The 26,006-nt window shown below is 37.1% G+C and overlaps 1 protein-coding gene across 1 annotated transcript in view; it reads left to right on the forward strand.

Moving 5' to 3' along the window:
• ABCA12 (ATP binding cassette subfamily A member 12) overlaps window positions 1-16,847 on the forward strand; it is a 167,568-nt gene extending 150,721 nt beyond the window's left edge. The window contains exons 43-53 of the mRNA XM_032413454.1: window positions 202-361; window positions 1,476-1,729; window positions 3,751-3,955; window positions 4,961-5,070; window positions 5,373-5,514; window positions 6,477-6,611; window positions 8,694-8,797; window positions 10,213-10,305; window positions 11,590-11,695; window positions 14,819-14,956; window positions 16,740-16,847. Of these exons, the coding sequence (XP_032269345.1) occupies window positions 202-361; window positions 1,476-1,729; window positions 3,751-3,955; window positions 4,961-5,070; window positions 5,373-5,514; window positions 6,477-6,611; window positions 8,694-8,797; window positions 10,213-10,305; window positions 11,590-11,695; window positions 14,819-14,956; window positions 16,740-16,847 (1,555 nt within the window). The remainder of the gene's footprint in view (window positions 1-201; window positions 362-1,475; window positions 1,730-3,750; window positions 3,956-4,960; window positions 5,071-5,372; window positions 5,515-6,476; window positions 6,612-8,693; window positions 8,798-10,212; window positions 10,306-11,589; window positions 11,696-14,818; window positions 14,957-16,739) is intronic.
• The last annotated feature ends 9,159 nt before the right edge of the window (window positions 16,848-26,006 follow it).

Raw genomic sequence — 26,006 nt, forward strand, 5'->3', positions numbered from 1 at the left:
TAAAAGAGAAGCTTCTTACTATCACCACTTAAAAAAATACAAAGGATTTGTCAAAAAAATGTCATAAAAGAGAGATCTAACTATAAGAGATCTAGCCAACTTATCCCTAATGTTTATTTTCAAAACCCTATCAAAGGTTTTGTTTGTTTAAAGGATAATGATTAAGGCGTAATTTTAATCCTTAGTATTATTAACATACAGGTATGCCACATTTTCTTGGATGTACTTGCTGGCTGGGCTCTTCCATGAAACAGGAATGGCTTTCATCACTTACGTCTGCATCAACCTCTTTTTTGGCATCAATTCCATTGTTTCCCTGTCAGTGGTATACTTTCTTTCCAAGGAAAAGCCTAATGATCAGGTAAGGTCCATTATTAGTCTGCTAAATTTCAAGAGACGTATGAAACGCTTCAACATGTTCAAGGTGAAAAGATTTCTTGTATTTCGCATTATCTAACACAAAAGAGGAATTTCATTTAATTCTATTAGATTTAGTAGAGTAGAACCTACAGCCTTTTAAAATTCTTTTTAGGCTTCATCTAGGTTAATGCCTATGATTATATTTCCCAGTGTCAAAACTATTGACATTTGATAGGGCTTGAGTGGGGTGATGGAGGTGAAATCAAGTATATTTTACGACACTATAAAAATCATGCAACCAATTGGTCAGCTACACTTTTTACTCCTTAACAAATTGTTATGTTATGGTAGTAACAAGGACAGTGGCTTAGTTCTATGACTGTGGGTTAAGATTCTTCTGAACATTCATAGAGAACAAACCTAATTCATTCCCTTTCAATCATGTATTAGAGTCTGCTTCATTGTAAGCATCACTTTCTGTTCAGAGCTGACAATTATAATTAGTGACAAGGGAGGCACTGACAGTGCTAGGCAATTGAACAGGAAAGAATAGAGAGGAAATGAGGTGAACTAAGGAATAGACAAGCACACTCCAGGAGGAAGAAGACAATTCATGAGTTGCAAGTGGTTGGCCCAAGTGTGAATAACGTGAAAATGAGCCATTTGCTCCTCATTGAGTTAGGTCGTCTCTCTTTTCATCTCACTTCACCATTTTAGTCCTTCTTCAAGTATGAATTACCTAAGGTTCTAAAACTTTACCTCACCAAGTTCCTCCTCTACTCAGGCACAGCCAATACCCTGTATCAGATCCCAACACCTTGGCTATTTCTGCATTCCTAGGATGTAAGACAGAGCTAGAAGTGATTTTGCCTCCAGGATTTGGCCTGACCATCGATCATCTCAAGAAAAAGATAATCCTTTTCTGCTTGTATTTTAGTCATAAATCTCTACTGTTTGCTTATAGTAAATACAAGGAAATTCAGCATACATGTGAAATAATTGCCAATCTAGATGAATTTCTCAAGTTTTAATATTTGTCCACATCTAGTTTTACATTTTTGTCAATTTGTTAGAAGTCTAACACTGAGCTTCATTTTTTTTCCCTCTCATTTCAGACTTTAGAACTTATTTCTGAAACCCTCAAGCGCATTTTCCTGATTTTTCCACAATTCTGCTTTGGCTATGGTTTGATTGAACTTTCTCAACAACAGTCGGTCCTAGACTTCTTAAAAGCATATGGAGTGGAATACCCAAGTGAAACCTTTGAGATGGATAAACTAGGTGCAATGTTTGTGGCTTTGGTTTCTCAGGGCACCATGTTCTTTTCCTTGCGGCTCTTAATCAATGAATGGCTAATAAAGAAATTCAGGTAAATAAAATGAAAACATAGTGTTTGACATCCATGATAGAACTCAATTCAAAATATTTAGGAAGGGGTCCATAGTCATCTTTCCATTAGTAAAATGGAAATGTTGTGCTCAAAAAACTTTAAAAAACTGTAGCATAATTCACCATTCATTTCATTCAGTAAATAGTTATCAAACCTTACTATGTGTCTACAAGTATTGTTGTAGAGTGAGAGAATAAAATTAAAGAAGCTCAACCATTAGCCTTAAAGAGATTAAGATTCAGTGGTGGAGAGAAAATACATGCATAAACAAAAGATGTAGTGTTTGAGATGAGTTTAAAAGGCTGGATAGAAAGTAGAAATGAGGAAAGAGGACTGAATGAGTAGCATATTAGCAGTGGGTTTAGGAGAAGAAGATTGAGTAAAGAGAAAACAGAATCATAAATAAAAAGAAATACACATACCATTGACCCAGCTACTCCATTTCTAGGATTTTTTTCCTACAGATATGCTCTCACACATGCAGAATTATGTATGTATAAAGTCATCCATCATAGCAACCATTCTTAATAGCAAAAGAATGAAAAAAACCTAAATGTCCTCCATGTAAGGATTGGTTCAATAAATTATGTTTTTTCATAAGTGAAGCACTATGCAGTTATTAGACTGTACAGTTCTGTATGTAATATTTGTGGTTACTGCTGATATTATTAAGTGAAAAATGCAAGTTTCAGAACTTTGTGTAATGTTCATTACCATTTGGGTTAGAAAATAACTATAATTTATACATACATATGCATAGACTATCTCTAATTATGAGTGCCCTACAGAGTTGAAGGAAACTTACTTTTCACTATATATTCTTCAGTACCTTTTTAATACATGATGTGCACGTATCACCTGTGGAAAAATAAAACTTAAGTTAAAAATAATGAAAAGAATGACAAGAGCAAAGATCAAGCAAAAAAATCTTGGCTTGTATTTGAGAAATGAGTAATACAATGTGATTAGAACATAGAATAAATGTAATGAAATAGTAGGAGCTCAAGCATGTGGCCGGAAGACTATGGAGTCTATTGGATACTCAGTTAAAGAGATGATTTGGACTTTATTCAACAAACAAATAGGAGTCCAATAAAGGTTTTGACCAGAAAGCAACCTGATCAAATGATGGTTTAGGAGATGTGATTCTGTGGAGGTCCTACAGATTAGAATGGAAGAGTCAGAGATACTGGAGCAGTTTGAGATTCCTGAATAATTTAGGTGAAAAAGAGTGAAAGCCTCTGATGGTAATAGAAATAGACAGAACATGATTGATGACTGGGTATTACAGGCATTTCCAGTGCTAGGAGACTGACATGAGTGGATTTTGGAATGGAGAAGATTCAAAGAAAACATCACAGTTGGACTCTCTGGAGATATCATTAAAAGAAATGGGGACATTGGGAGGAAGACCTGAATTGATTTGTTGGGTTTTTAAATTTGGTTTGGTTTTGTTTGCTTTATTATATGTTAGGCAAGATATTGAGGTGGGTTTGAGACTTAGTTTTCAGGGCCAATAACCTTAATATATTGGCTAGATCCTAGGTAAGACATTCACAGTAAACAGAACATAGAGGAACATTCATGTCACTGATGATAAAAGAAGAAATAAAAAGGATTTTTTTAAGAAGATGATAATTGATCGTGGGCTTATAAGTGTTGGATCTTACTAATGACTCTGGTCTCTCTTGTAGGAAGTAACTTTCAAACCCAAACTAACCTCCTTGTTACTAAAATTAGGATTCTGAATTGTAACAGTGGATCTGAAAGCATTTAAGGCATGGAAAGCAGAAGCTGTTTTCCAAACACCATATTGAATATGGTGAAGGGCATCCATACTAATTTTTAACTTATTTAAGTAGCATAATGCATAACAAATTTAAAACAAACCTAGTGTGTGATTGCCCACTTTTAGTAAAGTGAGAACCTGTTTAGACATGTCAAATTGAGTGGTGCCATTTCAGAATCATTGATGCAGAATCACTGGGTCCATTTTTTAGACTCTTCTTCAGAAAATTTAATTCTTCACCTGTAATGGAGACAATAGATGAAGACGAAGATGTGCAGGCTGAGAGATTCAGAGTGGAGAATGGTGCAAGTGAATTTGACCTGGTCCAGCTGCATCGTCTCACAAAGACCTACCAGCTGATCCACAAAAAGATCATAGCTGTAAACAATATCAGCATTGGGATACCCGCTGGGGAGGTGAGGAACACTGCTTTGTTCTGAACGGTCCTTTATATTGTCCTATTAAGTGACAAAAATCTTTATCTTTTCCTACTTTTTTTCTAGAAAGATGGAAGTCACCCCCTGAATATTTTGATGGATTCTGTATATAAAATTTACACACATCCATGTGTTACTTACCCTCTAAGTCTTCCCTCTTAACAGGGAGGATTCACCACATCCCAAGTCCTGATCCCCATCCCAAGCTGCTGTCCCCCCTGGGGGGGACATTCAGTCAAGATGCCTGTGCAGGGTGCTCTCTTCAACTTTCAGTTTGCAGCCATCTGTGAAAGACGAGTGGTCAGAAGCAAGGTCCTAGAACTGCATCCATATTTATTCTTGCTGTTTTTATAGAAGAAATATTGGGGCACCTGTGTGGCTCAGTCGGTTAAGCGTCTGACTCTTGATTTTGGCTCAGGTCATGATCTCAGGGTCATGGGATTGAGCCCCACATCAGACTCCACAGACAAAAAAAAAAGAAATATTAAGGCAGCTTTGAAAGGAGAAAAAGAATGTGAGCATTTCTCTTAGTTTTTAGAGCAGACCTGCAAACCAAATGCATCAAATCTATTCAACAGCATAAAGAAATTATTGCTTCAGCGGCTTATTCAGTAAAGTTGTGATTTTGTGTGAATAATGTGAAATCTATAAATATAATTACTTTGTCAAGTTAGCATATCCTACTTGTGGGATGTTTTGTCATGTCACACAGATAATATAGTATGTAAAATAAGTCCTATGTATATATACAAATGTTCAGATGGTTAAAGGAAAAAAAGATATGTAAGTAACCATTCGTTTTAAAAGAGAAAGTTTTATCAAATGCCAACAGAACACTACAATATCCATGAATAATTCCAATGATTTATTTTTCTTTATTATTTATTTCACCCAGGGAGAAAAAGGAAAGGGATGTAATAGTAACATGTCTTTGGTTTGGATTAAGATTTATATCTTTTTTTTTTTTTTGCTCTCCCAAACCAGTGCTTTGGCCTTCTTGGGGTGAATGGAGCAGGAAAGACAACTATCTTCAAGATGCTGACAGGAGACATAATTCCTTCAAGTGGAAATATTCTGATAAGAAATAAAACTGGGTATGAAAAACCATGGCTTCAAGTTATTGAGCACAACATAATGACATGAAAAAAATAATAATTAAAATGAACTCTTTGTTATTTTGTAGTTATATTGTTAAATCCTTAGGGAAAAAAATAGCTATTCCAAGAGGTGGAAATTTTTAAATCTTTAAGTGTGATATGATGGTGGGATATTTTACCTTGTTTTTATTAGAATCACCAATCACCATGACCAAAATAGAGCTGCCTTCCCCACATTTGGGGACTAGCAGGGACATACCTTTTGAAACTCATCTGTGTCTTTGCTTCTCTCAACTCAGCTCCCTGGGTCATGTTGACTCACACAGCTCCCTGGTTGGATACTGCCCTCAGGAAGATGCCTTAGACGACCTGGTGTCTGTGGAGGAACACCTGTATTTCTACGCCAGGATACATGGAATTCCAGAAAAAGATATTAGAGAAGTGAGTACAAGTGTGAAAACTAGTTCCTTTGAAAACCATTACTGCTTCCGCTCCCTGCCTCCCACTCTCACGACTCAGTCGACATCTGGAAACCTGTGGCATTTTCTTGCTGTCATGACCTCTGAGGCAGTCTTCCCTTAATTTTGAATATCAGGTGGACGCCTTTGAACCCAGCTGCAGAAGCTCCTTGACCTGTGTTTGCTCAGAACTATCCAGTAAAGCATCACACTTCCCATAGGCTCAGGGCTGAGCATTGATTGGTGATGTCTGCACATCCTGCAGTGTTTAGATAAGTTCTGAACACGGCATTCCCTGCAAACGGCCCACGTAAAATCGAACAGCTTCCATTTTGATTGTTTAAATGCGGTTTTGTACTTCACTGGCATCATTTGCTTTTTTAATGGAATGGCCAACCCTTCGGGCAGCTTTCTCTTATTTCTGCAACCCTGGGGACCGGTTGAAATCCTCCTAGGATTCCACTCTTGGCCAGAGCTGTTTAGCTACAGAAATAGCCTCAAGAACCCACGATTCCTAAGTTAATGTGCTGAAGTTTTGATACTGGGTCATTTTTAAATAGACACAAAGCCTTTGTGACAACTTGCCCCCTCCGTAAGAAGAAAGATGAAACAGCGAGTACAATCCAGTGCGTTGTGAAGGGTAGAATTCTGTTTTCGTCCAATCCAATTGTAAACATACCCACACATTTGGGGGGGGAAAATGGGAAAAAAATCCCATTTGAAAATGAGCCTCCACAGAATTGTTTTTATCTCTTTAAGGGATTATTAATTTTTAGGACCTTTGAAAGTAAAAATAAAGTATGTTGGGTTTAAATGTTGGAATTGTTTTCAGTAGGTATTTCTTCATTATAGAACTTTCTTTCACAATTATCTTTTTTCCATGTAGTGCTGTTAGGGTTTTGGCAGGGGAAGGTCAACAACCTAACTCCTGTTTTCCACCCACAGACTGTACATAAACTCCTTAGGAGACTTCACCTGATGCCCTACAAGGACAGAGCTACCTCTTTGTGCAGTTACGGCACAAAAAGAAAATTATCCACCGCACTGGCCTTGATAGGGAAACCTTCCATTCTCCTGCTGGTAAGAGGATCATTGTGGAGAAGGGGACTGCATAATTAGACCCACATACCCAATAATGTATGTAACAATTTATTGTCATTGTTGCTTTACTGAGGTCTCGCTATGTGCTGGTTATTTTACAAAACATTTTACATATACCACCTCATTAAGGGAATTTTTTTTTTTTTAAAGATTTTATTTATTTATTTGACAGAGAACGCAAGAGAGCACAAGCAGGGGAGCAGCAGAGGGAGAGGGAGAAGCAGGCTCCCCGCTAAGCAGGGAGCCTGATGAGGCAGGGCTCAATCCCAGATCTCTGGGATCATGACCTGAGCTGAAGGCAGACACTTAACTGACTGAGCCACCCAGGCGCCCTCATTAAGGGAATTCCTATCAGCAAAGAGCTATGGCTAGTCCATTTCAGAAGAAACACTTTTTGTGGGAACAGGAAGTAGCCGAAACAAATTTAAGATATTCTAATAAGTAATGTTATGGAATATGGAAGAATTTGATTGCCCATTATTGAAATCTGTTGTTAGTAAACTTATCAGGTGAACCAACGTATTTTCCAACTTCTCCTAAAACGGAAAGACACAGTTTAGGGTGATGTGTTGTGCTAAAGTTTCATTTCCCTATTACTTAAAAATATGAGTTACCTAGTTTGGGATGTGATTGACAATATGCCTTTCTATTTTATTTGAATTCTCTGGAGGGAAGAAATGTATTGCACGTTTATATTTTGGTTAAGAGCTGGAAAATTAAATTCATCACCTGGAAATACAAATTACCCATCAAGGCGATCCATATGACATCCTGCTCTTCAGGCCAAACATTGCGAAGGGGCTTATTTCTGAGAAATGAAATTGCCTTTATTTGGAAGATCCCCTTCATTCAAGGAACTCCAAACTTCAGAAGAGTTTTAACTGTATGCAATACAAATTCACTTATAAATCACCACATTATTCCAGGGATTAAGTCCTACAGAGGACCAAATCATTTAAACCACCCATCTAAAGAATGCACAACCTATCTTTCTTTACCAGAAGCTTATAATGCATTACATCCCTACCCATCAATGCTTATGGTGGAATTTTATTGTCTAAGTGTCCCTTAACTTGAACAAAACAATCCTTAGGCACCCCTGTGAGATAATAGAGGTAAAGTACTTAAAATGTTTAAAAGTGCCATGCAAATGTTATATATTAATGAGCTGAACTGAAATACAGGCTGTGAGAGAAAGCTATTATATTTTCTGCCATATGCATTTGCCCTATATGCTGTCGTCTTCAAAAATAAGAGCAGTGACAAGATATCCTTACCTGTTTCCCCAAACCAACACTCATTCCTTTAACCTCTTACTATAAAGACAAGCCTCAGGTAATCCTATGTCCATACTCTCCACTGCAAATACATATCTTTAATTATGACCTAATCTTGACCTCTAATTTGTTAATTTAATCATCTCTTAGAATCTATTATTGCTTGTTTAGATTATCCACTTTTACATTTTGAATTTTGTGTCTGAACAATTTTCCAAAACATCATTTATTTTAAAATATAATTTGTATTTTCTACATGGCAATTTCTGCAAATCTTGTTTTTATCCCTCCAAAGAGAATTCAATTTCAATTAATAACATAGAATTTAAAATATACCTCAAACATATTAACTGAAAAATCAAATTGTGTTCTGTGGGCATCACAAACTGCATTATCACTCAAAGCCACAATTCTGCTATCAGGACTAAGGTAGCAATCTTGTTGATGTAGCTCAGATGTATCTGTGACAATGTAGTATTAACACAGAAACTCCACTTTGTCAGGAACTGATGCAGATCTTTTTCCAAAGAAATAAGAGACAAGTGTAAAGTAACAGGGTGTCAACTTCACTGAGACACTTTTTAAAACAGATTGACAATTTTAAATGATTAATTTTGAGCTTTTTGACAGCAGAGGAAAGAAGCCTATTAAGTATAAAACAAGTTAGTCACAGGACTTCGCAAAGTGATTTCTGTTCTAGGCAAGTGAGACGCAGTGATTCATGTAAAGAACCTCATCAAAAATTAATTAATTTGATAAATTTTTCTTGTAACTTTCTGTTAAGGATGAGCCGAGCTCTGGGATGGATCCTAAGTCGAAACGGCAGCTCTGGAAGATCATTTCAGAAGAAGTGCAGAATAAATGTTCCGTCATCCTCACATCTCACAGGTAAACAGAGTGTGGGAACTTGAAAGCCATTGACAGGATTTTAGGAAGAGAGATGGGAAGAGATAATCCTATGTAGTATGTATTGATAATGAATCCACAATTGGATTGAAGTATTTTATGTTTATAGTCATAGGAGCAAGTCAGGCAGGTTTCATGTGAGAATCCATCTCCTGTGGTGGGTAGGATAGGGCCTAAGCAATCTTTTTAAAAACAAATTTCTCTTAGGGCGCCTAGGTGGCTCAGTCTGTTGAGCGTCCCATTCTTGGTTTCGGCTCAGGTCATGATCTCATGGGTCTTGAGATCAAGCCCCGCTTCCGCGGACTCTGCTTGAAGATTCTCTCCCTCTGCTCCTCCCCGCCACATGTGTGTGTGCCCATGTGCTTTGTCTCTCTCTCTCAAATAAATGAATAATCTTTAAAAAGAAATTTAAAAATAAAAGGTAAAAACAAATTTCTCTTAAATTAAGAGGGACTTATGACTCTCTTAATTTAACTATTACTCCCTATTGCCATAAAGTTCATCATCCTCAACCTAGCATGAAAGGCCTCTTGTCTGGCCTCATCTAAATTCCCAGTCTTTTTTTTCCTGTGACACCCCCACCCCATTCAGTCAATCTGAATGACTTAGTAATTCCACATACACTCACCACCCTTCCCTATCACCACATCCTCTCTCTGCCTGTGCTTTCTACCTGAAATGGTCTTTCACAAAATCCAAGTTCTCATCTCCCTCGCCTCCTCCATGAAGTAGACCCTTCCAATCAATTCAATAAAAAAGCTACTGAAGCATTTTATCTGTGCCTTTCTTGTAAGGTTAGCCTTGTATTAAAATCCCTTCACTGCAATTATATAGTAGGAAAAGTTCTAGATTTATTTATAATTAAGAGACACATTCATATCCTAGCTTTGCCCGGCATACTATATGTTCTGAAGCCAATCTTTTCCTTTCCATTCACTTTTGTATGAAGTGGAGAGGATCTCTACGAGTTGTCATAGTTCTTGAAATGAGAGATTATATAATAAAGTACAGGTTAACTAGTTATAAATAACAAAGCATAAAAGCCAACTGAATATGGAATATGAAGAGTCATGAAAAAAGCTCAGGATTATTTTGGAAACATTTCTCAGGGAATGTAGGTCTTGAGTCTAAGCTTGAAAGAGGTTGAAAGAAATACTGTGTTTGATGAGAGGGCATTCCAGGTGAGAGAGATGGCTTCAAGCTGGAGAATAAAGAGTAAAAAACCCTATGTGAAGACATTTAATTTGTATTTTAAAATGTATTTCTTGTGTCCTTCAAGGGAAAAGACATTTTAAGGAACTAAAATAGTATTTCTAAGGTACCATAATGAAACATTTAAGCTTATGCTTATGAGCAGTTTTCTGTGCCCAGAATTCTGATGTGATTCTGTCTTTCAGCATGGAAGAATGTGAGGCTCTCTGTACCAGGTTGGCCATTATGGTGAATGGAAGGTTCCAATGTATTGGATCTTTGCAGCATATAAAGAGCAGGTGAGGGGCACCTGGGTGGCTCAGTTGGTTAAGTGTCTGAATCTTGGTTTCAGCTCAGATTGTGATCTCAGGGTCGTGAGATGGAGCCCCACATTGGGCTCTGCACTCAGCAGGAGTCGGCTTGAGATTCTATCTCCCTGTCCCTTTGCCCCTCCCCACAGTGCCCTCTCTATCTCCCTCTCTCTCTTGAAAATAAATAAATAAGTCTTAAAAAAAAAAAAAAGCAGGTGAAGAACAATTGCGTTGTTTAACATATGGTGTCAGGAAGTCAATCTAACAGTACTATACTTACCTTTGAGGATTATTTAACAGCTTGTCCTGTAATGAAAAGTCAAACTGGAAAGAAAAAGTTGATCTTTGATTCACCTTAAAGTTAAATTATCTTACTAAAACGTCTTAAAAAAAAAATCTACAACGTAAATACTCTCAGAAAGCAGTTTTCAAGAATTTACTCGATAACAAGTTAGACCTTGACAAGTACATAAAGGCATAGATTTTTATGTAGCGTGTTCCTGTGCCATTTGCACAGGCTTTTAGTAAGCTGTTTAACATTTTTACTGCATTCAAAACCTTTTAATCAAGAATACATTGGGGAAATGTGCACAAATATCATATTACCAAATTAAAATTAAATTAATATTTTATATTTGCGAGAGTGCATATGCATTTATACATATTCATGTTAATCTCCAAACTTCAGGGTGTTACTTTATACTTTTATCTGTATAACTCGGCTTCTTATAAGATAGTATTAACCAAGATAAGTAAGAAAAACGGATGAAAGTGACATTATAGATTGTTCTCAAAGAGTCTATTGTGACTTGTTTACATATTCTATTCTTGGGCAAACAGTTAGCTAGCATATTGATTTATTACTCATTTTTAAAACCCCAGGGACTTTAGTCTTCACTTTGGACCCAAATCTCCAATGACTTGCCTTTTAAGACCTTGTTTGTTTTAAATTAGAAAATATTTAACCCTAGATATTGACATCAATTGCCAATTCATTGATGTCAACGAAAGCCAAGTTTTTATGTTTTCTTTCTAATGCAGCTTTTGTCCAAGGAGTGTGACTTTGTATAATGCTAGAACTAAATAAAAAATCATGGCAACACACTATTTCCAGTTGCAACATACCTTGAACTTTTATGGCAAAATGGCAGTCTTTATATAAGAAAAGGTGCTATAATGGTCAGCTTGGGTCCTGTTTCATTACCTAGAATTCCAGGGGAGTTATTTCAGCAAAGTGTAACTCATATCACATTTTGCACTTTTTCTTTCTAGGTTTGGACGAGGATTTACTGTCAAGGTTCACTTGAAAAATACCAAAGTGAGCATGGAGGCCCTCACAAGGTTTATGCAACTGCACTTTCCAAAAACATACTTAAAAGTAAGTAGGAAATTGTCCTGCCTTTGATCTTGATTGGTTTTGATAGTCATAATCTAATATGGATGCTTGCCATTTTCAAGTTGAGCATAGCTTTATTATTAACCTTAATATATTTATTAATTCAAGATACATAAGATACTCTGGGGGCACCTGCGTGGCTCAGTCATTAAGTGTCTGCCTTTGGCTCAGGTCATGATCCCAGGGTCCTGGGATCAAGCCCCGCATCGGGGTCCCTGCTCTGTGGGGAACCTGCTTCTCCCTCTCCCACTCCCCCTGCTTGTGTTCCCTCTCTCATTGTGTCTCTCTCTGTCAAATAAATAAAATCTTAAAAAAAAAAAAAGATACATAATATACTCTGAAACACACTTAGTATGAACAAATAGGATCTTCAAATTAATTGTATAATTTTATAGCTATTTAAAAGTAATATAGTCCTGGGGCACCTGGCTGACTCTATCTGTAGAACATGCGACTCTTGATCTCAGGGTTGTGAGTTCAAGCCCCATGTTGGGTGTAGGGCTTACCTTAAAATAAATAAATACATACATACATAACATACATACATACATAAATAAAATGTAGTCCTTTTATATATCTTTATTTCTTCCTCACAAAGACTTTATGACCATACTATTAGTTTTTGAGTTGTATACATAACTAGTTTACTAATTATATATGTTAAGGAACTGAGGGATGACAGATATTATATGATCAAGGATATTTCTTCTTACAAAAAAAAAAATGTAGAGTTCCAGAATGTCATAGCTATAGAAGATTATCTTCTTGCTCCTCTCATTTGGAAGATAAGCCCATAATGGTTTGAACAGAACTGCTTGGAAATCAAGTTCTTAATTCCCACACTAGTTGAAACATTGTTCACTTAATTTCATCTTGTGTGTATATATCCACACAATGGACAGGCACAGATATGTGTATATATCTCACATAGCACATACTTAAAATAAACGCATGTGACCAAAAAACCTATCTTTATAACATCTTGGATGTACAGGTAGTTTGTACAAGATGATTATAGCAAATGAATGTTTTTAAAAGAAATCAGGTGAGGGGGCGCCTGGGTAGCTCAGTTGGTTAAGCATCTGACTTTGACTCAGGTCATGATCTCAGGGTCCTGGGATTGTGTCCCACGTTGGGCTCCTGCTCAGCAGGGAGCCTGTTTCTCCCTCTGCCCCTCCCCCCCCGCTTGTGTTTTCTCTCTCTCAAATAAATAAATAAAATCTTTAATAAAATAAAAATAAGAGAAATCAGGTGTGGAATGGTGGAAAGAAATTTAAAGGCTTGGGCCGAAATCCAGCTCTGCCTGTGTGATTTCCAGCAAGACATTTAAAGTCTCTGAACCTCCTTTTTCTCCTTTGTGAAATAGAAATAATGACATCTACTTCACAAGATTGGTGTGAGAAGCAAATGATAAAATGCCCACAAAGCTATTTCATAAACAATAAGGCACCATATTAATGTGACGTGATTGGAGAGAGCAAAAGAGTGCATTTTTAAAAACAATTCTTTTATCTCTATAAAATACCTTTGCCTTGACCTCCCAAACCTCGGCTAACTTCTCCAGGAAATAATAGCTTTTACGTTTCTTATCAAAGTCCATTTTCTACCATATAAATTAAAATCAAATTTAAAAATTGTAGGACACTTTGCTTTACACATATCACAACAGTGCTTTCTCTTTGGATGAATTTCCAGTTTGAAATCTGTGTTTATTCACTGAGTGATGAGATTACATTCACCTTGCTCTGTTCCTTGTGGACCAGGGCTATACAAAGCAAGTGCAGTGATCACAAAAGTCTCATTTCTTTCTAAACAGACCATTCTTTACAAGTATGTGGTGGTTTCTAGATCTCTAGAAGAGAAATAGCAAGAGCAACATTTGGGGATTAAAAGTAAGACAGCCTGATTGAGGTGACAGGTGTGATGCATCCACAGGTCTATAAGAGGGGTTAGGCAGTGAGCAAAGGAGTGAGAAGAGGAGGCGTTTCCAGCAACAGAAGTCTTGAATACCAAGTGAAATTCACAGTCTTGATCTGATCCATATAGGTTGCAGGGGTAGATGCTGGAGTAAGAACATACCTTGATCAAATAGTGCTCAGGAAAGATTCTCCTAGCTGTGTGTGCCATAATGTGTGAACGTATGCAGGTTCTAAGCCACGGGAGAGGCTGGGGAAGTTACTCAGATGTGGAGTGGTGAGAATGGAGTTAACATTGGTGCAAATAGAGAGGAAAGGTTTAAATGTGAGACTCATCTTAGAGGGAAAACAAATAGGATATGATAACTGATTAAATATGTAGAAAAGCAGGATGTTAAAAATGTTCCAAGGAAACAAGAATAGATTACTAGTAGATGGTGATACTATGGACTAAATAAAGAAATTGGAAAGAATTTTAGGGTGAGTTAAGAAAGAATGTGGTATTTTTTTTTAAGATTTTATTCATTTGAGAGAAAGAGAGCTCTGGCACAAGTGGGCACGAGTGGGTGGGGGGTAGGGACAGAGGGAGAGGGAGAAGCAGACTCCCCGCTGAGCAGGGAGTCAAATGTGGGGCTCCAGCCCAGGACCCCAAAATCATGACCTGAACAGAAGGCAGACATTTAGCCAACTGAGCCACCCAGGCGCCCTGAATGTGGCGTATTTTAATGAGATTTTTCCTTCACAATGCTTTTGAAATCTAACCTCTTTAGCCAATATAAATTGAAGAGTTATAACTATCCCTAGCCTTTTAGAACACTTCTAACATTAAAACAAACAAACAAAAATTTCTAAATGTGATCTCTGAATTGAGCTGAGCATAATCTGACATCTAAAATACGATTTCACAATATTTTTTCCTAGGCAAGACTATAAGGACTTTATAAGTACACAGGAATGTAGAATACTTTGGAATTTTCATTAGGTTTTTAATTTGTTTCCTCTTTGACGTGTGTAAAACTTTTCATCTCATCTTTGCAGGTTGTTAGCTGCAAAACGTAGCCATCCTTTACACTGATTGTCATGATTGGCAATGGAATGAATTTCAGTATTAGCTCTTGGTCAAGTTATGTCTAGTCAACTCAATATTACCTGACATTGCAGAATAAATTTTTCCCTTTTGTCCCCACAGGATCAGCACCTCAGCATGCTAGAGTATCATGTGCCAGTCACGGCGGGAGGAGTAGCGAACATTTTTGATCTGCTAGAAACCAACAAGGCTGCTTTAAATATCACAAATTTCTTAGTGAGTCAGACTACCCTGGAAGAGGTAAGCGGGATACCACATTCCATGTGCATAATGTCACATATTAATTATTACACATTCTGTTTATTTCTTTTTAATAACATTCAATGTGTTTATAATTGACACAGTATCTAAGCTTGCACCTGGAAAACTTAGCTTAATTTATTTTTAACTGTATTTTGGGATGTTCAAAAAAAGTGTGAAAAGCATTAACTATTTTTTAATGGAGAAAAGAGGATTTTTCCTTTCTACAAGACATTTCTATCCATTAGGTTATATGAATACGTAAAGCAACAAAATGTTATTTTCACCTGTAAAACAAATAGATATTAACACTTTCCTCACTTTCTCCTTGTTAAGTTTCTTTCTTCCCCCCACCCTTGGTAGGCTTCTTAAATAACATTATTCATTGGCTTCCTGGGTTAGCATAGGATGGGGGTTTCTAGAGAAAATTCAGTGCCAGACCTGTAGACCTGCTTAGATTCAGGCAACCAAAGTGGTAAATGCAGATTTTTTTTGTTTCACTCATATCATGTCTTAATTACTTTATATTCAATAACTAGAGGCTTTACGGGTCATCCTTCATCATCTTTGCACCATGTTAATTTTGTTAATTTTGTATAGCTCAACCAACCTGATGTATAGAACATTTAATAGCATCTATCGTCACGACGGGTCTAAATGTTAGGCCTCAGGGGCCTCTAAGTGCTGCATTTTATGGACAATTTTTTATGGGGGCTTTAGGCAATTATGGATTTACTGACCCAGAAAATTTACCCTTTGACTTATAATCAACTACTAGGACCATGTCTGACACAAAGTAGACTCTCAGTTTCTAGAGGAATCTATGACTAATAGACTTAATGATTTTAAACCAAGTAATAAAGGTCTATCTGTTAAATAATTGGCTTTCTGAACATAATGTGGGCTCTCTATACAAGTTTTATTTTAGTACGTTAACTCTTGAAACTAGTGAAATTTCTCTCAACATCATCATATAAACATTTGTTAATCGCTTGGCTTGGGTTCCTGGATTATACTTGATAGAGATATTAATGTAAATCTTATAAATACAGATATGTGGTTATAGATATTTAATTATAGCTTTAGATTTATAGTGATTATAAGTTGTAGATATAGGTTTTATTTTCAAACCCCAGTTAAATTTTTTTAAAGATTTTATTTATTTAATTTTGAGAGAGAGAAAGAGCGTGAGTGTGGGGAGGGGCAGAGGGAGAGGGACAAGCAGACTGCAGCGAGCACAGAGTCCGACATGGGGCTCGATCCCATGACCCTGAGATCTCAACCTGAGCTGAAATCAAGAGTGGGATGCTTAGGGGCACCTGGGTGGCTCAGTTGGTTAAGCGACTGCCTTCGGCTCAGGTCATGATCCTGGAGTCCGGGGATCAAGTCCCACATTGGGCTCCCTGCTCAGCAGGGAGTCTGCTCCTCCCTCTGACCCTCCCCCCTCTCATGCTCTCTGTATCTCATTCTCTCTCTCAAATAAATAAATAAAATCTTTAAAAAAAAAAAAGAGTGGGATGCTTAACCAATTGAGCCATCCAGGCAGCAGCTGTTAAATTTGAATATCTAAAAGGAATACTAGTGAATTTGAATTTGAATATCTAAAAGGAATACTAGTGAAAGTGTGCATTTCTGTGTGGACATATCCCTATAATATCTAGTTTTCTTCTTTTTTTTTTTTGTCTTTCACTGTGTGTGTGTGTGTGTGTGTGTGTGTGAATTAACCTTATTTCTTCGTTTGGCTTACCAAACACTAATGAGTTTATTTCCCTTGAAAAATCAGGTTTTCATCAACTTTGCCAAAGACCAAAAGTCCTATGAAACTGCTGATACCAGTAGCCAAGTTTCCACCATAAGCGTTGACTCACAGGATGACCGGACAGAACTGTAATACCACCAGCAAAGTCAAGCTCAGCAAATGGCCAATGGCTTCCTTTTAAAGAAGAGCCACAGAAGATACTACTTCCTCAAACTATCTTCATTTTAAAGTCGTATACTCTATGGAAGGTACAATTGTGTAAGAGTAGCAAGTAACTAACTGTAAGTGGAAAGTTTTTTTTCTAAAGTCAGTGAATGTTGCTACCGAAATGAATTTTGGTAAACTCAATACTCTGAGTGTGCTAATGTGTATGTTGGTGGTTACAATGCAAAGGGGAAACCACTTGAAGATAAATGTCTTAATTTATTACTTTTAATAAAAAGACAGCTTAAAAGGCATGGTTATTAGTAGCTGAAAAGTAAGAGTAGAGAAGAAAAGTAAGATAATTTGGGGTAGATGGAATTAGGAGAACAAACAAAATAATTTATTTCCAGAAAGCAACAGAATGAGCATCATCATCAGGCACAGATTAACAATGGCAGGAAGCAGTGGGCACAAGGTCTGCAGTGTACGTGGTATGTCATTTTCAGTGCCTGTAAATATGTGGGGATATGCTGAACCCCAAAAGAGTGCCTTTCCACAAGAATGCCATAGGAGACAGTTTACCCTGGTGGTAAACAGAACTTTGATTTATTCCTGCCAGGCCTTAACAGTAGTAAAGTAGCAAAAGCTACTTGTTCTTCACGGGAAATGGGTGTGTCAGCTGAACAGATACAAATCCTAAAAACTGATAGGAAATGCATGTGCTGCTGGCAGGTAACATTTTTTTAAGCTCTTACAGAAACCCTCATATTGTGGGTCTCTCTTGCAGGAAACATTCCTGTGGAGAGAAAATGAATATGGAGATAAATTTCAGCTAATCACCTGGCTAACCCAGAATCATGCATATGGCTATAGGATAGACTTCATAATAATGCCAAATTATATGGCCCTTGGGGATGGGGTTTTATGTAACGTGTGTGTGTGTGTGTGTGTTGTGTGTGCATGTGTGTGTGTGTGTGTATGCACATTTGTCAACTTTGGCACGATTGTATTGGTTTCAAAAACCAATAAATTCAAAGTTTAGGAAAATAATTCATGAAGTCATTTCATTTGTTAGAGAAGATTCAGGAACCTAAAAATTGGAGTCATACGACCTACATGGTCCCATGTGATCAGGTCCCTGCTCACCTCTCCACCTTCATTCCTTTCTTTGTCTTCTTCTTTAGGGTATGGCCATGCTGGCCTCTTTTCAGTTTTTCCAGTGCACCAAACCCCTTCCCATCTCTAGACCCACTACTTGAAATGTTCTTCCCTCCTCTTTGTTGCTAGACTATGCTAAAAGTCCTCAGAAATGTTGGGGCGCCTGGGTGGCTCAGTCATTAAGCGTCTGCCTTCGGCTCAGGTCATGATCCCAGGGTCCTGGGATCAAGCCCTGCATCGGGCTCCCTGCTCAGCAGGAAGCCTGCTTCTCCCTCTCCCACTCCCCCTGCTTGTGTTCCCTCTCTCGCTGTGTCTCTCTCTGTCAAATAAATAAATAAATAAAATCTTTAAAAATAAAAAAATAAATAAATAAAAATAAAAGTCCTCAGAAATGTTAATCTTTCTCACAGAAGCTTTCCTTTTCTACTTCCTCAGTTTAAGTCCAGTCCCTCTGTTTTAATACTGTATTTTATTGTACCTCCTACTTTTCCGTCAGAACATGCATCCTAATTTGTAACATATCCAGACTAAAAATACACATCTTAACAGATGGCAATAGAATTTCTCTTAGGATAGAAAAAGCCTGTATTGAGTATAATATGTAGATAAGGCTTTCGGAGAAGAAGTTGTAACTCAGAGCATGGATGTCTTCAGGAGCCCAAATGACAAAAAAGGTGGTCAGCCTCCATGAAAGAATAAAAGGATTTGTTTATTGTTCATGGTGTTTGTTATTGTGGGTGTTGGCTGGTTGCCTGCTTGTTTCTGAGCAATGGTAAGAAGGGAAGCAAAGGGCAAGGAGAGAAGTGGAGGAAGGAGAAAGCAGGGAAAGCTGAGTATTAAAGGGAGAGACTAAAGTCCAGTGAGAGGGTGGAGTAGTTGAATGGACTTTTAAAACCATCAATTCCAAATACATTTTCACATTCATTCACTGTGCAACCATGCTATGAACTGTCCTCATGATTACTAAATCTTCATTAAAGTCAACCACACTTACTAATGAGTGTCAAGTAAAAATTGAGGAATGGATGGGTGGATGTCTTCTTTGAAAGAGGTGAAGAACAAAATCCAACAATACATTAAAAAAATCATTCACCACAATCAAATGGGATTTATTCCTGGGATACAAGGGTCATTCAATATTCACAAATCAATCAACATGATACATCATATCAATAATAGAAAGGATAAAAACCATATGATCATTTCAGTAGACTCAGAAAAAGCATTTGACAAAGTACAACATCCCTTCATAATAAAAGCTCTCAACAAGGTAGGTTTACAGGTAATATACCTCAACGTAATGAAAACCGTATATGAAAGACTCACAGTGAACATCATACTCAATGGGGAAAAACTGAGAGCTTTCTCCTGAAGGTCAAGAACAAGTCAAGGATATCCACTCTCACCACTTTTATTCAACATAGTAATGGAAGTCCTAGCCTCAGCAATCAGAAAACAAAAGGCACAAAAGAAGTAAAAGGCACCCAAATTGGTAAGGAAGAAGTAAGACTTTCACTATTTGCAGACAACATGGTGCTATATATATAGGAAACCTGAAAGATTCCACCAAAAAAAACTATTAGAACTGAAAAATGAATTCAGTAAAGTCATAGGATACAAAATCAATGCGCAGAAATCTGTTGCATTTCTATACACTAATAATGAAGCAGCAGAAAGAGAAATTAAGAAAACAATCCCATACAATTGCACCAAAAATAATAGATACCTAGGAATAAAAGAGGTGAAAGACATGTACTTTAAAAACTATAAAACACTGATGAAAGAAAATGAAGAGGACACAAACAAATGGAAAGACATTCCATGCTCATGAATTGGAAGAACATTGTTAAAATGTCTGTACCATCTAAAGCAATTTACACATTCAGTGCAATCCCTATCAAAATACCAACATAACTGGAACAAACAATCCTAAAATTTATATGGAACCACAAAAGACTCTGAATAGTCAAAGCACTTTTGAAAAAGAAAAGTGAAGCTGGAGGGATCATAATTTCAGACTTCAAGTTATATTACAAAGTTGTAGTAATCAAAAGTCACAAAAACAGACACAAAAATGTGGTCCTGTCACAAAAATAGACACATAGACCAATAGAACAGAATAGAAAACCCAGAAATAAACCCACAATTACATGGTCAATTAATCTTTGACAGAGCAGGAAAGAATATCCAATGGAAAAAAGATAGTCTCTTCAACCAATGGTATTGGAAAAACTGGTCAGCTGTAAGCAAAAGAATGAAAATGGACCACTTTCTTACACCATACACAAAAATAAACTCAAAATGGATTAAAGACTTAAATGTGAGACCTGAAACCATAAAAATCCTAAAAGAGAGCAGAGGCAGTAATGTCTCTGACATTGGCGATAGCAACATTTTTCTAAATATGTCTCCTGAGGCAAGAGAAATACAGCAAAAATAAACTATTGGGACTATATCAAAATAAAAAGCTTCTACACAGCAAAGGAAACAATCAACAAAATTAAAAGGCAGCCTACTAAATGGGCAAAGATATTTGCAAATGACATATCCAATAAAAGGTTAGTATCCAAAATATATAAAGAACTTATACAACTCAACACCAAAAAAAACCAAATAATCCAATTTAAAAATGGGTGGAAGATATGAAGAGACATTTCTCCAAAAAGACACCCAGATGGCCAACAGATACATGAAAAGATGCTCAACATCACTGATCATCAGGGAAATGCAAATCAAAACCACGATGAACTCTCACCTCACACCTGTCAGAATGTCTAAAATCAAAAGTTCAAGAAACAACAACTGTTGACAAGGATGTGGAGAAAAAGGAACCCTTGTGCACTGGTGGTAGGAATGCAAACTGGTGTAGCCTTTGTGGAAAATAGTATGGAGTTTCCCCAAAATGTTAAAAATAGAACTACCCTACAATCCAGTAAACACACTACTGGGTATTTACCACAAAAAAACCCAAAAACACTAATTAAAAGGGACACATGCACCCCTATGTTTATAGCAGCATTATTTACAATATCCAAATTATGGAAGCAGCCCAAGTGTCCATCAATAGATGAATAGATAAAGAAGTTGTGGTATATATGTGCAATGGAATATTATTCATCCATAAAAAAGAATAAAATCTTGCCATTTACAACGACATGGATAGATCTATAGAGTAAAATGCTAAGTGAAAAAAGTCAGAGAAAGACAAATACCATATGATTTCAATCATCTGTGGAATTTAAGAAACAAATGAGCAAAGGGAAAAAAAAGCAAGACAAACCAAGAAATAGAATCTTAACTATAGAGAACAAACTGCTGGTTACCAGAGGGGAGGTGGGTGGGGGGATGGGTGAAATAGGTGATGAGGATTAAGGAGCACACGTGTTGTGATGAACACTTGAGTGATGTATGGGAGTGTTGAATCACTATATTGTACACCTGAAACTAATAAAACACTGCATGTTAACTATATTGAAATTAAAATTTTTTTAAAAAGTGCAAAACAGTGACTGCTTCACCATAGAGAAGCCTAAAGTCAGAGGCAACCCTGAGACAGAGGCCTGGATATGCGGAGTGGAGCTTCTGACCCCACAGGTGATGGATCTGGGGGTTCCCAACCAATCTTATCTACCCCTCCATAGGCAGGGAGGCCCGAGCTGGCCTCCACACTGTAGACATTGCAGTTTGATTTGAATGTTCATTTAGACATGAAGCTCTGTGAGGACAGAAAATCTATTTTGATCTTCCTAATTTTCCCACCCACACACACAATGAATATTTGCGGCACTCGACAAATATTTGATGGTTAAATGGATGAATAAATAAACGAATGAGAAATAAAAAAGAAGTTGGCATGATTGGTATGAAAAACAAGCTTCCTTTTTCAGTATAAATCTCTGAAATGTGGTAAAGTTTCCCAAGGGGTAGTTTATTCATGGAGAAGAAAAAGGAAAGATGATGCTTTATTCCAGATTAGATATTACAGTGAATCCACTAGCTTGGGAGGATTTTGGTATCTTCTTGGGAATCAGAATTCTAATGCTTTGCTTTAGTATATTTCTGCCCATTATTTGTTCTTTGTCTTTTTGTCTGTAAGGATGTACGGCATAAGAGTTTCATGACATCTTTACATATAAGTAAGGAACATACATGAAAAAGTGTTTGAACCCACATCCCTTTGGATTTCTCTGCAATAGAGAGAATGTTTTGAGAATTCCCAGTTATTGGGGGACTGCCTCCACTCTGGATAACACGAACAGAATCTGCTTTTTCATATGAGTTATGCGAATTACTTCTGAGGATTGTGGCAGTCTTCAATTCACCTATAAAACCTGAATATTAAAACATTTGGTGCAAAATCAGAAGAATAGAAAAATGATATGTACAACTATCTCCAATGATGCTCTCTGCCTGAATGATGGATCCATTTTCCTCAGAGATAATCCCTTACTCGAACAGCAGGTGTCCTCCTGGGCAAGGGTGGGGGTGACAGAGCAGGTTTGCATTCTCCTAACCCCCACAGGACCTTGGAGGCCTGCTTGCTTCATTAATGTAAGCTTCTCGATGAAGTTTTTAAATATAATGAGGCAAGTTAAAAGTGAATGGTATTATTTCCTTTGACATCATTTGTTATGAAATTAATCCCATCCCTCCCTTGCTTATAAACCCAGACTGGTTTTCTGTAATCTGTAAAATGAAATGTAGGCTCTTTAACCAATCCTCAAAGTATTTTATCATCCAGCTCCCAATGCTTCTACTTCTCTTCTCCATGTAGTCTGTGCTCCCACTTCAATGCATTTCTTGCTGTTTTCTATTACGTTAGACCTTTTTTCGGTTCTATGGCACTTTGCTCACACTACTTTCTTCTTGAAAGACCCCTTCCCTGTCCCCACTTAGCTTTTATCTAGAAATTTCTCTTAATCTTAGTTACCACTCTTCTACTGTGTTTTCCTTTTAAGGAAACCTGCCCAGAAAGCCTCAGGCTGAGCTAATTGTTCTATCCTCTGTTACAAAAGCATTTTGTGCAGGGCTCTGCAGGAAGCTATCCTGTGTTGCCTTCCTCTTTCCACTACATTCTAAGTTCCTTAGAGTGGTGAACTCTATTCCTTCATCCTTGTATTGCCCACATCCAGCACAATATCCACATATTGTTGCTCAATAAATCTCTGAAAGACCAAAGAAGTCCATGTCAATTTAGAAATATTTTCATAATTTTTGTTCTAATTTTTTTGTGATTATGTTTGTTTTTAATTTTAGAAGAGTAGCCATGAAAATTTAAAGTTAACTGCTGGGGGAAAATATGCAGATGGCCAATATTTTAAATTAAAATGTTGATCCCACATAAAACACAAATCAATAAAATGCCAAACATTGGACATACTATTATTTTATTAATAGTATTGCCTAATACAACATTTTCCCAATGATATTAAAATAAAAATACTGTTTAAAATAAAATACTTTCACCCAGATAGAGTGATGCTTAATCACCCTCGTTGCAAAGTGGAAATACCAAGCTAAGTTATATAGTTAAAATAACAGCAGCTACCACTTACTGACAATTGTTATGTGTGAAACACTGGGTCAAGTGTGCCATATTTATTGTATTTTTATTTAATTCTGACAGCATACTTCCAACTTACTAACCCCTTTCTATTGACAAGGACACTGGAAATTGGGAAAAGGTCATTATCTATTCCAGAATAATACAGCAACAAAGTAAATTTGACTCCAGGGACTATATTCTGACATAGATAAAGAAAGAAAGAGAGAGAAAGAGAGAAAGAAAGAAAGGAAGGAAGGAAGGAAGGATGGAAGGAAGGAAGAAAGAAAGAAAGAAAAAAAGAAAGAAGAAAAAAGAAAAGAAAAAGATTGACTATGCTGATTTAGATACATAAGTATACCAATAATTTAGGTATGATATATTTATGTGTGTGTTGACCTGGTAAGTGAACTGGCCCCGGGGGGCCCTAATTACTGCTCCCTTGACTACTGCAACACAGATCTCTGGCATGAATGAAAAGACCCTGTCCCTGACTATCCTCTTCCCCCCAGGAACCTTCCGGAAAAACCCTAGCCTTCAATTCTGCCTCCTCTGAAATTCCTCACAAAGAAATCCAACCATGTTAACTAGACATACAAAGATTTACTAAACATTTACATTTATTTTAACTTAAAAGAGTTTGCTTGGTACTTACTGGGATTTTGCTGTTGTTTTCAATATAGCAGATAATTTTGTTATTTGATTTATTTATTTCCCCATCTTATATCTGTTTTTCACTTTTATGTTTTATTATTCCATTCAAAGGGAAACAGAATCTCCCAGTGTAAGGAAGCCAGCACTATGAAATGGTATATGCCCTAAACAATTTCTGTCCAAAGTGGCCCTTTTGATACCACAAAACAGATTTTCAATTCTTGTTACCTGGGGCCCATTGAGAAGTCTCTAGGAAAAGAGGAAAGCCTCCCACTTAAACTACTGCTCTTGGCAACTCAGAATCCTCAAAGGCAAAAGCTCCAATAACCAGCCCAAAAGAAATATTTAGTACTACCAGAGTTTTCCTTTCCTTTGTCTGAAACAATTCAGCCAGTAAATGAAGATATTTGTTAATTAAATATTATTGGACTAAAAAATTGGAAGCAAGATGCCCCAACAAATGCACATGGTAGTTCAAGAATGAAACAAATGGAAGGTCCTAGCAAAGGAAAACCTCAGATATAACTCGAGATTTAAATCCTATAAATTTCTGTCGGATTCTTTAGCAAGAGGGACAAACACACATTAACTAAGCTAAAAATTTTCCTTTTTACACTAACCTGCTTTAAGAACTTACCTGATCCCTTTTTAGGTAAAGCTTCAGAAGTATTCTCCCATTACAGAGGTCTTCCCAAAACCCTTCCTTGAGAATGAAACTAAAGTATGGCTCATCTTATTAAATAATTTATCTTATTAAAAAGGGAGCTTATAACCTATCTTAGCAAGTATGACCTGTCTAGCGTATCAAGAGTCCTCCATGAATAGAGGATCTATAATATGACCTACATGTGTAAAATATGTTATCTATTGAGTACAGAGAGTTAAACACTTTTTAATTAATAGTAGTATTCTTTTGCAAATCTAAGGAGAGAAAATAGGCTGTCATAGTATAATGGACCTTGTAAGTTGGCCCCCATTTATCCTCACCTTCTGTTCTCATGTTCATGAGCCATCAATTCTTACTTGAGTGTGCATAGGACCTATGACTTGCTTCTGACCAACAAAATATGGCAAAGGTGATTACATCACATAAGACTATAACATCTGCCTTGCTAGGAGCCTCTCTCTCTCTGGCTTTGATGAAATAAGAGGCCAGATTGACTTGGCAAGGCATCGAAGGCAGCCTCTGGCCAACAACTGACAAGGAACTGGACTCCAGCTGACAGCTAGCAAGAAACTGAGGCCCTCAGTGCCACGAACTGCAAGCATGTGAAGGCTGCTAACAATCACCTGAGTTTGGAGACAGGTTCCTCTCCAATTAAGCATGCAGATGATGAATAGCCCTGGTCAATACTTGCATTGCAACTTTGTTGATAACATTCTTCCTTCAAATAATCCTTCCCAGAGTTACTCATTACTCATTACTCACTTAAGTATGCTGTTAACGATCCTATTCACCCCGGTCTTCGGGATGATTTTTCTTCCTGTCTCTCTGCTTAAAATATTAACTCTTTTACTAAATTTTGTCCGTACCTAAGTTATAAGTTATAGAAGGTCATCCTTTGGACCGATCCATATTTTATCAGCCACTGATGGACTAATCTCAATTTATTTATTTATTTTTTAAAGATTTTATTTATTCATTTATTTGAGAGAGTGAGAGAGAGAGAGAGCACATGAGAGGGGGAAGGTCAGAGGGAGAAGCAGACTCCCTGCCGAGCAGGGAGCCCGATGCAGGACTCGATCCCGGGACTCCAGGATCATGACCTGAGCTGAAGGCAGTCGTTTAACCA

This window comes from Phoca vitulina, unplaced genomic scaffold (assembly GCF_004348235.1).
Source record: "Phoca vitulina isolate PV1807 unplaced genomic scaffold, GSC_HSeal_1.0 scaffold1, whole genome shotgun sequence".
In the NCBI taxonomy this organism is placed as follows: domain Eukaryota; kingdom Metazoa; phylum Chordata; class Mammalia; order Carnivora; family Phocidae; genus Phoca; species Phoca vitulina.